The 15,189-nt window shown below is 35.5% G+C and overlaps 1 protein-coding gene across 1 annotated transcript in view; it reads left to right on the forward strand.

Moving 5' to 3' along the window:
- Window positions 1-1,640: 1,640 nt before the first annotated feature.
- LOC148954797 (uncharacterized) overlaps window positions 1,641-15,189 on the forward strand; it is a 44,247-nt gene continuing 30,698 nt past the window's right edge. Inside the window, exon 1 of the mRNA XM_089105167.1 lies at window positions 1,641-1,838. Coding sequence (XP_088961293.1) covers window positions 1,833-1,838 — 6 coding nt within the window. The 5' untranslated portion in view covers window positions 1,641-1,832. The remainder of the gene's footprint in view (window positions 1,839-15,189) is intronic.

Below are 15,189 nucleotides of genomic sequence, written 5' to 3' on the forward strand. Positions count from 1 at the left end.
AGGGTTTTGCGCCCGACCTATGTTAATTTCTGCTCGTTTTGAGTCTGACTCGGTTAATTATTGTAATTTCCGTTCGTTTTGGGTTTCACTTATTTATCGATGCTGATTTGTGGTAGTTTCACGCTTGGTAGATTATTTGATTTTATTTTTGCTAATTTTTTGTTTAATTGAGTTCTTTACTTTTCTTTGAAAAACTTATTTTGCGGAAAAAGTTTTTTAAATTAATCACTGAAAAAATTGAACTGAGTAAATGTAGCGAAACAGGAAGCACAGAACATTTTTCAATTTTGGCATTAACTATTTTCACATCTGTACTTGGTAATAAGGTCTCTAAGGCAGTATATTGGAAAAATATTAATGTAGAACATATTATGAAGTTTGATGAACCTCTATTTTTCTCGTTTTCCTTATGTCAAAAATGAACATGGATTAATTAGAAACAAAATTGTCTACTCAAAATAAAGAGCAAATTTGATACTTAAAATGAGTAACAGTTTTAAAGCTACTTAATTAATTATAGTTTTATCCCAAATCACTGGGGGTCAACGCCCCCCCCCTTGCCCCCTGAACCACGCCACTGATTCCCCCCCCCCCTGGAAATTTTCTTAGGGAGCCTTTGAACATAATATTTTTAACAAAACAAAATAGATCGTGTCACAAGAAAATGGTGTTTAGTTTATTCGGCGAAAACAAAGTAAGACAAATAAAAGGAATTTCTTAAATGTATTCCGGCAAATTACCCCAGCGTAAAATTTCTCCTGAAAAGCTCACCCCCGGAAACTTCCCTCTCCACGTAAATTTTTCATCATAGTATTTCTTTCCAAGCGGGAAATTCTCCCCTCCCCCTACAAAAAAAATGCCTGTATACTTCCCAGTAACAAATACCATATGTAAACAATGGGCATGTTTCATAACTTACAGCCTTTTCCCCAGGGACTCTAGGGGGACATTTTATCCCCAAAGGCATAGTTATTTGGTCTTTCAACTATGCTGAACAAAATGATAATCTCAAATTTTTGATCGGATGGCTTTTGTGAAGAATTGACGTGGGAGGAGGCTAGCTGCCCTCCAATCTGTTTGGTGACTTATGAAAGGCACTAGAAATTTCAATTTCAGATGAAATGAACCCTTTCCTGACCTTCTAAGATCACTGGTTCGACAAATAGCCCCTTGGACAAAAAAAAACAACAAATTATACTCATCCGCGATCTTTCTTCTGCCAAAACATGCAAAATTCCATATTTTTGTATATAGGAGCTTGAAACCTTTATAATAGGGTTCTCTAATATGCTGAATCTGGTGGTATACTTTTCATAAAAATTGCTTGAGGTTTTGAGGGTGTCCCTCCTTTTCAAAAATTGGGCAAATTTTTTTAGGCCCATAACTTTTGATGGGTCGCAGTAAAGTTAATAAATTTCTTGTATTCTGAATCAGCATAAAAAATACAGTTCTGTTGATACATCTATAATTATCAAAACTAATTTTTTGAATTTTCGGCTACTATTAAGATGTGCGGCTCCTTATTTACAGTTCGTTACCACGAACTGTTTGATGAAGTGATAATTGATTAGCTGTTTCTTTTTAGGCATAAGTTTGAACCCAGAAAGAATCTGAAGAAAAGAACAGAAGAAGCCGTTACAACTTCTGTAGAGATACTATTTCGCGGTTCAATAATTTTTTTCTATTTTTTTTCAACTCATTTTTAGTTGAAAGAATGTCATAGAAATACCGTAATTGTTTTGTCAGCGACAAATACACCGTAAATCTCACTGTGAGTAACTAATCCTATTTTATTCAGTCACAAGGTTTATTGGGAGTAAAGCGGATGCGCTATGTTAGTAAGTTGCCCAAATTTTTCTTTTCTTTTTTTATGCCATACTTAGCTCAAAAGAAAAGTTGTGTTACCTTACGTAATTTCCTTTGAAAAACTGCTATCAGATACTTACTTCAGGGACTGATTTCTAGGGTAAAGCCAAAGTTGGTTTTTGGTACGTTGATTGGGCTACTCTGAATCTAAAGTTGGGGCAGCAGCTTCCTAATTTGGACTAGAAAGCAGCAACTTCCATACTGGCTTCTATTGAAAGCTAACAACGGGTAAATGTTTGACTAGGCTAGTGGTATATCCGGTTCTAATTCTTCATCCGCCTGGTGACATGAATTACAGCAAAAAAAAAAAAATATACCTAAATGACAATTTTGCTTTGGTAAATAGGCGTATAATATTTAAGCTAGTTAAAATATTTTTATTTTTCATCTAGAGTTGGTATCTTCTAATGTATTCCCCCCCCCCTCACCCGCTATAAACCCAAACTGTAAAGCCATAAGAGTTAAATATTTAGTTTTGCTAGAACGTATCGATGGCCGCTCTTTATAATACACAAAGAGATGCCGTCATATCATCAATTTTATTAATTAATTTTTTAAAGGTATCAAGACTGGAAAGCCGGTAATTATGGTTGCAGAGTAGCTGCAGCCTAGTAAAGAGCGAACCACAGCCCATTGTAACCAAAAATTAATAAACGTGTTGAGAAAAAAAATGCCAAAACAAAAGACAGTGATTCAGGACTTGTAACTTTCATTTCGGTTTGTCTTAAAAGTAAAAATTTTTTGCAAAAAGAATTTATGGTGATTTCGAAAAAAGCTAGAAAGTGTCGTCAGATCAAAATGAAAAGTGTACCATCGGAATCAGTATAGTTGAAAACCTCGCAAAGGGAAATTACAGTCCCCCATCTTGAACAACAAAGAAAATCCCTTTTTTTGCATGGGTAGCACTGATTTATCTCTTGTTTTTATTTTTTTTTCCAGGGCTAGTGGTTTACCTGAACATCATAGAGAAAAGCTTATTGACTCATTCAAAAGCTGTTTTTTTCTATCTATGTTCTTTTTATAAATTCTGCCATATGCAAGTGCCATATGGCACCACAAATGACACTTTGTGTGCCATTTCTGAAGGGGCGTGGCTAGCAGGCTACCAGAACATCGTAGACAAATTTTTAATAGCTCATATAAAAGATTTTGCTCATATCTACGTTCTTCCTACAAATTCCACCATCCGCAACTTCCAAATAGCACTAAAATGGACGATTTTGGTGCCATATTTCAAGTGGAAAAGCTGGGGCTAGTGGGCTATCAGAACTTTTTAGAGTGATGATTATTTAAACATTTGAAAGCTATTGCTCATATCTACGTGATTTGTATCAATTCTAACATCCTTAAGTGTGATATAGCACTAAAAACAACACTTTTGATGTCACTTCTTATAAGAAAAGCTTGGAAGTACAAAACGGTATCATTGTAATAATTACGGTCAAAAACCCTTAACTGGACATCTGCAAGAATACCTCCCGTATTTCCCCCTCCAAGCCCCCTTAATAAGTTATGCAATTAAGGTCCTACAAACATCAATATATCAAATTACATTTTTAGAGTCGTGGTTCAGTTGGTAGAGTATCGGACTTCAAATTAGAGTGTTTCGCGTTGGATTCCTGCTTGTTCCTTTTCGATCACGGTTTTGTCCCTACTATATAATCAAATAATGTTTTTTTTTTAAACTTAAAGTAAGGAGCAACATTAAAATTCAAAACAAACGGAAGTTATTACGTATATGAAGGGGATTTCTCCCTCATCAACACCTCGCTCTTTACGCTAAATTTGCTTATTAGTAAAAAAAAAACTTCTTATTGTTCTAATTAAACAACCCGTCTGTTTCAGGAGTCATTTTTAACAATTGGGACAAAATTCAAACTTTAGCGTAAAGAGTGAGGTGTCGAGGAGGGGGAAATCCCCTTCATATACCTAATAGTTTCTGTTCGTTTTAATTTTAGTGTTGCTCCTTACTTTAAGTTAAAAAAAAACTGATTGTGTTTTTAATAATACCAGGAAATCTGGCCCCACCTCCATGAAGCCAGAATACCCCTCTCCACGGATATATACAATAGACAAATCCATCCTGGTGGAAATCTACCCCGTACTGTTACCCTTAACAACTCCACGCGTAAAAATGAGACGGAAAAGAGAAAGCAGGACGCAGAAGAAGAATTTTCTGTGAAGGCAGCAAAGAACAGAAAAACAATTCTGCCAAATATCCCCAGTGTATAATTTTCCCTGACAAGTTCCCCCCTGGAAACTTTCCTCCCCATGGAAAATATCACCCGTTAGAAACCCTCGGCAGAAAATCCCCCCCCCAGCCAAAAATGTATACATGCTTCCCAATAACAAACACTATGTGTAAACGACGGACAAACTTTATAACTTAAAGACCTTTCCCCTGGGGCTGTAGGGGGGGGGAGATATTGTTATATCCAAAGGCATAATTGGGTCTTTCAACTATGATAAACAAAATGGCTATATCAAAATTTTGATCAAACGATTTTGGGAAAAAATGGGCAAAGGAGAGGGACTAGTTGCCCTCAAATCTTTTTGGTCACTTAAAAAGGGCAGTAGATCTTTTAAATTCCGTTCGAATGAGCCTTCCCACGATATTCTAGGACCACTGGGTCGACACGATCACCTCTGGGGAAAAAACAACAAAAAAACAAAAACAAACAAACACGCGTCCGTGATCTTTCTTCCGGCAAAAAATACAAAATTCTTCATGTTTGCAGAAAGGAGCTTGAAACCTCCAATGGTTTCAAGCTCCCCTCAATGGCTCCCCTCAATGGTCCCCTCCAATGGTTTCAAGAGTTTTCTGATACGCCGCATCTGATGGTGGGATTTTCATTCACATTCTGTGAGTTATAGGGAGTATTTTTTTTTTTTTTAGAAAGTCTGACGAATAATCTGGCCCAAATGTAAAACAAATTTCCAATGAAAGTGGAAATTCGTCTTAGAACGGCAGTGTGGTCTAAGAAAACGGTCTTGCGTCAAAAATACGTCTTATGTATGTGGAAATGAGACCAACCCAGTAAACATCTATAAAATCAACATTTGGTTTTCAATTAGAAGACACAGAAGACTTTGCCACTTTCATTGGAAATTTGTTTTACATTTGGACAAGATTAAAGAAGAAAATTTACATCAAGAACTTAGAATGAACTTTGTCAATGAACTCTCTCTGAAAATAACCTAGTGAATAATCCGGAAGTTCATTGTTTTTTGAATGACCCGAAAAGTTATATATTTTGTTTTATATAAATATTTAGTATTTCTACTGAAGACGGTAGCTGTATATGTGATCGAAATCTCTGGATTTTTTTTACCTGTTTTTTCAGTGTCTAAATAAATTGATTTATCCCCAGTTGAAAGTTTATTTGTTCGGCTTGAAAATCTTCTCTAAAAAAGTTACTTCTAGAAGACCAAGGTAATCGATGCGCTATAAAAATATTAGAAGTTATTTCTTACTGTGCAGTTCCATTTTAATATAGAAGAGTGCATGTTTTCTTGCTTGCTCTGTGTGGTATTAAACTTATAAAATATATTAAAACGGAAAACCCAAACCAATGTCGGTTCCAATATCGGAATCACTGTAGAGAAATTTCTAATTTATAATTAGAAATTTATAAGTTATATCTCTCTACAGTGATCTGGATACTCAACTAGTTCCATCCTACATTCCTTTTCCTGGTGCCTAAACATGTATTATTTTGTAGTAGGGAAAAAAAACTTTTTATTGTAAACTTCACGTTTTGCAGGAAAAACCACCTGGTTCCATATAAATGTGGCTCATATTTCAGATAGTACATATTTATTAAAATAATAAGCAGAATTGTGTAATGTTTTATTGAATTTTCTATTACAATTGATCTTTCAATGGTTTTACAGCATTCAATTGATTTTTTCGAGATTGATCTTCATTTTTTTCCTCCTTCAATGTCAGATCACTTTTCTGGGTGATACTTTAATCGTTTTGGACTATTTTTAGGGAAATAAAGAGATCTCTTCAACCTTCAAAAAAGTTCACAAGTACAACTCCTTCCCAGTCCTAGAAAATGGTTTCCATTACTTTGTTGAAAACAATTTTACGTATTATTTACGTATATTTTGGAATCCTCCTCGTACTATTGTATTTTATGATACAAGGAAGGTAAATTTGGACCCAGAAATCAGAACAGAATGATGGGGGGGAGGGAGGATGAAGACCATACAAAGCTGACGAAACTTTATGATAGATACTCAAATTATGCTTAGGTTTTGAAGACCTTGAAAATCTTCTTTAGCAAACTAGTCACTTGTATAATATCAACAAATCAATGCGTGATACAAATTTTAGAAGTTTAATTAATAAAAAAGAGTTCTTCTGAAGGAAGTAAAGAGCGAAGTTGGAACTTAAAACTAATAAAAATTATTATTTCATGGTCTATATAACATAAATCAATATAACTAGTAAAAATAAACCAGCTGAGGATATTTCCCTATGTTTGTAGGATTTTAGAAAAGTAGCGTTTTACTGAAACTGCTACAACTATTACTACTAACAATTCACCGCAGCACCAACCCACCCGAGGCGTACACAGCAACGCACGCTCCTCCTCCATCCTAATTCATTCAAAGCCTTTTTCTTTACACCCTCCCAGGAAGTTCCCATTTCCTTTTAATATTTCTTTATGACATCCTTCCACCCCCACCACGGGTGACTTGTTTTTCGTTTAGCACTAGACGGTTGTCCAAAAAGGACAATCTTTGGCAACCTGTCATTCTTCATCCGCAGAACGTGCCCTAGCCATCACAACCTTTCTCTGATTATAACCCTAGAAAGCGGGATTGAACCAACTTTTCGTTACAGCTGTTTGAAACATGTTTGAAATACGGTCAGCCGGGGACCCAGAATAATCCCTAGGCAATTTCTCTCGAAAACATCTAGCAAATCTTCATCCGCTTTTCGGAGCGCCTATGCTTCAGAGCCATATTTGACCACTGTCATCACTGTAGCTTCCAATGTTCTAATATTTGTTTGCAGACTTTCTTCCTATTCTTCCAAACTTTTTTTAACTGTGAAAAAACACCTTGAGCCTTGGTTATTCAACTTTTAACATCTTCACTGCTCCCGCCGTCTTTATTAATAATACTACCAAGGTAAGTGAAGCAGTCCACCTGATCAATCTTTTCATTACCCAACGTCACTTTTTCATCTTCACTTATTCCTAGCCTTAGTGACTTAGTCTTCTTAACATTTATTTTCAAGCATATTCTAACACCTTGAACACATAAAACTTTTTTGGCTGTTAACATAATAAACAAAAATATAAATTATTACATATATAATCACTACGCTAGAGAAAAATTTAAATTTTGCTAACGCGGAGCGTTTAACTACATGAACATTCCTAAAGGCATCCTAAATTAATATAAAACAAAACTACACAAATATTCCTAGAATCATCTAAGACTAATTAAAATAATAATAAAAATTATAATAAAGAGACAATCACCTTCTCCCAAAAACCCCCAGGGTAACAATCACCATCCAAATACAACTCCATCTACCCCCACCCATCAACCCACTCCTCTCTCCAGCCCTATAACCCGTTCAAATCCCCCCCCCCCCAAAAAAAAAAAATCCCCAAGAAATACTCTTCTAATCTATTTCTTAACCGTGGGAGGTACTCAGCTGCCCCAACACTCACACGAAGCGAATTCTACACAGAAGGGTCAAGATACTTCAAAGTAAAAATAGATCTTTAGTGTTTTCAACCTCCATAACCAAGTTATCACATCTTCTTATATCATACTCATGAACAGAACTTCTGAACGGTAAAACTCATTAGAAATTTCCGGGACTAGATTATGCACACACTTAAACACAGGGTCCCTTATTTGTCCAACATCGAGCAGCTTTAGATACTTAAAGCACGTATTAGTGTTTTTCACATTTTTTACGTACTTTTCAATTATTCTTGCTGCATTTTGCAGAATTTTCACACGTTTGTAATTAACATAAAATTGCTGCTCCAAACTAAATAGGCTATACGAAAAATGTGGTTCAATACCGCTTTCTAGGTCTATAATGAAAGAAAGGTTGAGGTGGTTAGGGCATGTTGTGCGGATGAAAGATGACAGATTGCCGAAGATTGTTCTTTTCAGCCAACCATCTAAGGGCTAAACGGAAAGCAGGTCGTCCCCGTCTGGGGTGGGAGGACGTCATAAAGAAAGATTTAAAGGAAATGGGAACTTCGTGGGCGGGTGTAAAAAGGGAGGCTTTGAATAGATTGGGGTGGAGGAGGAGCGTGCGTAGCTGTGTTGGCCTCAGGCGGCTTGGTGCTGCGATGAGTTGTTAGTAGTAGTAGTAGTAGTAGTAAAACGAACAGAAATTACAATAAATAAGCGAGTCAAACTCAAAACGAGCAGAAATTAACATAATTTGGGCTTTGAAGTTTCTACGACTACTCTTTCAATAAAAACCTTATATGCCCCAAGAGCATAACTTCCAACCCTTGCCCTGAGGACTGTGGGGGAGGGGAGGGCTATCATCCTTAAAGACCTGATTTCCAAGGTTTTCAACTAAGTTGAATAAAATCGCTATCTAAAAATTTTGATTGGATGTATTTGGGGAAAAGGTGGCCGTGAGAGGGGGGTTAGTTGCCCTCAAGTCACTTTCGACTATTAAAAAGGGCACTAACCCTTTGAATTTCCAATCGAATGAGCCCTTTTTCAAGTCTCTACGACAAAACTTTCAATAAAAACCTTATATGCCCCCAGGGTATAAATTATAACCCTTGTCTTGAAGACTGTGGGGAGAGTGTCCTGCTCAAAGATATATTTACCAGAATTTTCAACTGCGTGGAATAAAATGGCTATCTGAAAATTCTTATTGGATGTGTTTGGGGAAATGGTGAACGTGGAAGGGGTGTTAGTTGCCTTCTAATGACTTTCGACTATTAAAAAGGGCACTAGCTATTTCAATTTCAAATCGAATGAGCCCTTTTTGATGTCCCTACGACAACGCCTTCTATAAAAACCTTATTCGGCCCCAGGGCATAACTTACAACCCTTGCCCTGAGGTCTGTGGGGGAGTGTTCTCCTCAAAAACATAATTTCTATCTGTAAATCAACTACGCTGACCCAAATGGCTATCTCAAAATTTTGATTGGATGTGTTTCGGGAAATGGTGGGCGTGGAAGGGGTGTTAGTTGCCTTCCAATCACTTTCGACTATTCAAAGGGGCACAAGCCACTCCAATTTCAAATTGAATGATCCCTTTTTGAAGTTTCTACGACAATTTCTTCGATACGAAGTGCCCTGCTCTAAAGGAAAAAAATAATAAATAATATACATTGTGCCAACATCGTTCTTATATACCCCCGGGGAATAATTTAAAACCGTTGCCCTAAGGGTTGTGGGGGAGTTTCCTCCTCAAAAACATATTTTCTCTGTGGGAATCAACTACGTTGAACAAAATGGCTATCTCAAAATTATGATGGGATGTGTTTGGGGGAATGATGGGCGTGGGGGGGGGGGCTAGTTTCCCTACAATCACTTTTGACTATTAAAAAGGGAGCTAGCCATTTGCTGCAATTGAATGAGCCCCTTTAGAAGTTTCTACGACAACTCCTTCGATACGAAGTGCCCTGGTATGGAAAAAAATAATACATTGTGCCAACATCGTTCTTTACTTAGGCAGCGTGATTGCGCTGCCTATGACAGGACTTTACTACTTACATCAATAGAGTCACCCACTCTACAGAATGTCGTTAAAAATGTCTTCTTTACATTCACGCACAGAAAACTTAAACTCGTAAACATTTCCAGTGTTTTGAGAGCATCATTAGCATTTGCTACTAAATCATCGACTGATTTTGCAAATACTGTTAGCACAGTGTTATCCGCAAAGAAGTAGTAAATACATCCTGTAGATAAAAGCGTATCATCTTCACGTAAACTAGAAAAAGTAAATGGCCCCGCACAGAGCCCTGAGGCACACCGCACTTTAAAGGAAAAGACAATGAGACTACATCATTTAAAACGAATTTAAGGGACCTACCGTAAATATAGCTCTCAAACCATCTTAGACAAACTACATTTATTCCAAGACTTCTCATTCGAAGAAGCAACACTTGGTAGTCAGCCGTGTCAAATGCTTTTCTAATGTCAATAAAAATAGACATAGGTTATCTGAGTTTAATGCACAGTTAACACTTTGAACCAGTTACTGTAAGGTGTGCGCCGTAAAATGACCCTTACAAAACCCAAACTGTGTCTGAATCAAAAACCTATTCATCTGAAGGAAATTGTAGAGCCGTTTATGTACTACTTTCTCCATTATCTTCGAAAAGATAGGTAGAATTGATATGGGTCTCCAGTTTTCTATGTCTCCCTTGCAACCACCTTTGTGAAGGAAAATGACCTTCGCCACCTTAAACTGCACCGGAAAACTTCCCATTTCTAGGGAAAGATTAATGATAAGAACTAGACAGGGGATAATGTATCTTAAAATCATTTTAAGAACTCGAAGGGACAAACCATCAACACTGGCAGAATTAGTCTTAAGTGATTGCACAGATTTACGCACTTCTTCACTTGTGCACGTCTGAAATTCCATATTTAATGTTTCACCACGGATGTCATTAATAGTATTTCAGTTTATTTCATTATGTTTATTGCTAAAACTAAATTGCACCTCAGGGCCAATATTCGAGAAAAAACTAGCAAACTTATTTGCAATTTCAGCTGGATCACCACGGTTACATCCTTCCAAATTAATGTCTTCCGTGGTCTCTTTTACTTTACCACCCATGATCTCATTTAAAATATTCCATGTTTCTTTCATATTACCTTTGCTTTCTTCCAATTTGTTTCCATAATAATCAGACATTGCTTTTCTCCTCAATTTATTCACCAGATTTCTTTGCTTTGTAAATGAAATAAAAGACTCATCCTTTTGGAATTCAAGTATGTTTCACAAAGCCGATTTCTTAATTCTAGTTGGTCAATTATCTCCTCTGTTACCCATAATTTACGGGGAACAAGCTTCTTGGATTTAAAAACTTTTACTGGACACGTTCTTTCATAAATAGGGTTAGTGACTTCCATCAGGCAATCCAGGGCTTTAGTAGGGCATTCTTTCTCTTGAAACAATTGACTCCAGTCTATTACACTCACTTTCTCTGACAACCTTAGGAGGTTTTCTTTTTTCGTCAGCCGAATTTTTTTTTTTGGACTCGTTTAACACTACAACAAATAGCAGCTGACAGTGGAAGATGATCAGACTCAGGAAGCATAATCACATCGGAAAAATTCGATTCAAATCAAGTGAACGAACAAGTAAATTTTTCGTATTTTTTGTATACATTTATTGTTCATGAAAATTGCTAATTGTTTCTCGCATATTGGCCCTGAGGTGAAATTCAGTTTTAGCAATAAACATAATGAAATAAATTGAAATTCTATTAATGACATCCGTGGTGAAACGTTAAATATGGAATTTCAGCCATTTTATTCAGCGTAGTTGATTTCCAGATAGAAATAATGTTTTTGATGAGGACATCCCCCCACAATCCTCAGGGCAAGGGTCGTAGGTTATGCCCTGGGGGCATATAAGGTTTTTATAGAAGGCGTTGTCATAGAAACTTAAAAAAAGGCTCATTTCATTGGAAATTCAAAGGGCTAGGGCCCTTTTTAATAGTTGAAAGTAATTGGAGGACAACTAATCCCCCTCTGACGCCCACCTTTTCCCCAAACACATCCAATCAAAATTTTGAGATAACCATTTTATTCAACGCACTTTTAAGGTCTAGAAATTAGGTCTTTGAGAATGACATCCCCCTGCCCCCCCAGAGCCCTCAGGGCAAGGGTTATAAGTTACGCTCCGGGGGCATATAAAGTTTGTATACAACGCGTTGTCGTAGAAACTTCGAAAAAGGCTCATTCAATTCGAAATTGAAATGGCTAGTGCCTTTTTTAATAGTCGAAAGTGATTGGAAGGTAACTAACACCCCTTCCACGACCACCATTTCCCCAAACATATCCAATCAAAATTTTGAGATAGTCATTTTGTTCAACGCAGTTTAAAGTTCAGGAAATTGGGTCTTTTAGGATGATAACCCCCTCAGAGCCCTCAGTGCAAGAGTTGTAAGTTATGCCCTGGGGGCATATAAGGTTTGTATAGAAAGTTGTTGTAGAAATTTCAAAAAGGGATCATTTGATTGGAAATTGAAATTGCCCTTTTTAATAGTCGAAAGTGAGTGGAGAGTAACTAACTCCCCTCTCAGGCCCACCATTTTCCCAAACATTCAATCGAAGTTTAGCCATTTTGTTCCACGCAGTTAAAAGTTCAGGAAATTATACCTTTGAGCAAGACACTCCTCCCACAGTCTTCATGGCAAGGGTTATAAGATATGCCCTGGGAGCAAATAAGTTTTTTATTGAACGCTTTGTCGTAGAAACTTGAAAAAGGGCTCATTCGATTGTAAATTCAAAGGACTAGTGCCCTTTTTAATAGTCAAAAGTTATTTGAGGGCAACTAACCCCCCTGTTACACCCACCTTTTCCCGAAATACATCCAATCAAAATTTTTAGATAGCCATTTTATTCCACGTAGTTGAAAGTTTTGGAAATTAGGTCTTTAAGGATGACAGCCCCTCCCCACACAGCCCTCAGGGCAAGCGTTTGAGTTACGCAATGGGGGCATATAAGGTTTTTATTGAAAGTGTTGTCGTAGAAACTTCAAAAGGGATCATTAAATTGGAAATTGAATGGGCTGAAGGAATGGGCTAGACTGAATGGAAAACAAAGTGCATGTGGATATTATTACTATCAATTATCATGTACCCAGAGATATACTCAATTAACCTAATAATACCAATGATGAAATCTGTGATGCGATTGTAGCTGAAACCTTGTTAAAACTCGTGTATGAAACCAAGACAGAATAAGTGCCATGTCAAGAGAAAACACAATGAAGTATATTATAAAATTGATTCAAAGCATTCATTTTTGTTGTTTAGGATGATATTCTACATGTCGTTATTTCAGTAGAAATATTTTATGCATTACTTTGTTATGTTTCCATTATTTTTAGGGTAAGTTAGCAAATCGGACGTTTTAGAATGTTTATTGAAAACTCGGAGATGTAAGAAAAGGAAATTTCAGAGATATAGATACTACTATCGGGCTCATAGGGGATTTATTAGAATCTGAGATATATTAACAGAGTTTTTACCATAGTCAGAGAGAGACGAATCGAATTCCTTTTAGAGTTAGAGATATATGAAGTGGGAATTTATCAATTATTGCTTAGTATTGGGGTATGCATAAATTCGAAATTAATAAAGTCATATAATATTTTAGGTGATGAAACGACAACCGTATGAGGGGTATAATAGAATAATGCCTTTTTAAAATTATTTTTTAGTACTTGGGTATGCATAAACTCGAAATTAATAAGGTTGTATATATTTTAAGTGATGATACAATAGCCCTATGATGGAGGTGACAGAACAATGCTTTTGGAACAGTATTGCTTCGTATTGGGGTATGCATAAAGTCAAAATTAAAGTCAAATATATTTCAAGCGATTATACGACAGCCATATGAAGGAAATGATACAATAATGCCTTTTGAAAATTATTTCTAAATATTGGAGTATGCATCAAGTCGAATTAATAAAGTTGTATATATTTTAATAGATGATACAATAGCTCTATGAGGGAAATAATATAATAATGCTTTTTGAAAAGTATTATTTAGTATTGGGTAACGCATAAACTAAAAATTAATAATGTCTTATATATTTTAAGCGATGAAAAAACAGCTAAAATGAGGGAAATGATTGAATAATGTATTTTGAAAAGTATTACTTAGTATTGGAGGATGTATAAAGTCAAAACTAATAAGGTCATACATATTTTAAGTGATGATGCGACAGCCCAATGAGGGAAATGATAGAATTATTTCTTTTGAAATGTAATGAGGAAAATGATAGAGTAAAGCCCTTTGAAAAGTATTCCTTAGTATTAGAGATAATCATAAAGTCAAAATTAATAAAGTCGTATATATTTTAAGTGAGGACACAACATCTAATATGAGGAAAATGATATTGAAAGGGAAAGAATAATGCGTGAAAGGGAGGGAAATGATAAGGAGGAAAGGACGAGAGAAATGAAGAGGGAAAGGGAAAGAATAATGCACTTTAAAAACTTTTTCTTAGTATTGCGGTATGTATAAAGTCAAAATTAATAAAGTTCTATATATTTTAAGTGCTGATACGACATTATAAAGAGAGAAATGATAGAATAATAACTTTTGAAAAGTATTGTTTAGTATTGGGGTAAGCATAAAGTCAAAATTAATAAATTCGTTCATATTTTAATCGATGATATGACAGCCATAAGAGGGAAATCATTGAATAAAGTCTTTTGGAAAGTATTGCTTGGTATTAGGGATATACACTAAGTCCAAATTAATAAATATATATATTTTAAGCAATGATACAAGATTCCTATGAGGGAAACGATAGAACAATACCTTTTAAAAAGTATTGCTTAGTATAAGGGTATGCGCAAAGTCATAATTATTACATTCATATATATTTTAAGTGATGATACGACAGGTCTATAAAAAAAATGATAGAATAATGCCTTTGCATAAGTATTTTTTAGTATTGGGGTATGTATGAAGTCGTGTATATTTTAAGCAATGATACAACAGCTCATATGAGGAAAATGATAGAATAACGCCATTTAAAATTTATTGTAGTGGGGTATATATAAAGTTGAAAGTATTAAATTCATAAATATTTTAAGCGATGATAGGATATCCATATAAGGGAAATGATAGAATAACGTCCTTTTAAAAATATTGTTTAGTATTGGAGTATACATAAAGTTGAAATTAGGGTTGTATATATTTTAAGTGATGATACGACAGCACTATGAGGGAAATGATAAAGTAATGCCTTTTGAAAAGTATTGATTAGCATTAAGGATATGCATAACATCAAAATTAATAAAGTCGTATATGTTCTAAGCGATAATATAGCAGCCCTATGAGGGAGATTATAGATTAAAGCCCTTTGGAAAGCATCGTTCAGTATTGGAAATATGCACAGTCGTATATATTTTAAGCGATTATACAACAGCTGATATGAGGGAAATGATAGAATAATGCATTTTGAAAAGTATTGCTTGGTATTGAGGTATGCATAAAGTCGAAATTAATAAAGTCATATATATTTGAAGCGATGATATGACACACATATAAAGGAAATGATAAAATAAGGCCTTGTAAAAAGTATTGGAGGGAAGTAATAGAACAGTG

Source organism: Artemia sp. Qi Xiang Cuo, chromosome 2 (assembly GCF_049724085.1).
Source record: "Artemia sp. Qi Xiang Cuo chromosome 2, ASM4972408v1, whole genome shotgun sequence".
In the NCBI taxonomy this organism is placed as follows: Eukaryota; Metazoa; Arthropoda; class Branchiopoda; order Anostraca; family Artemiidae; genus Artemia; species Artemia sp. Qi Xiang Cuo.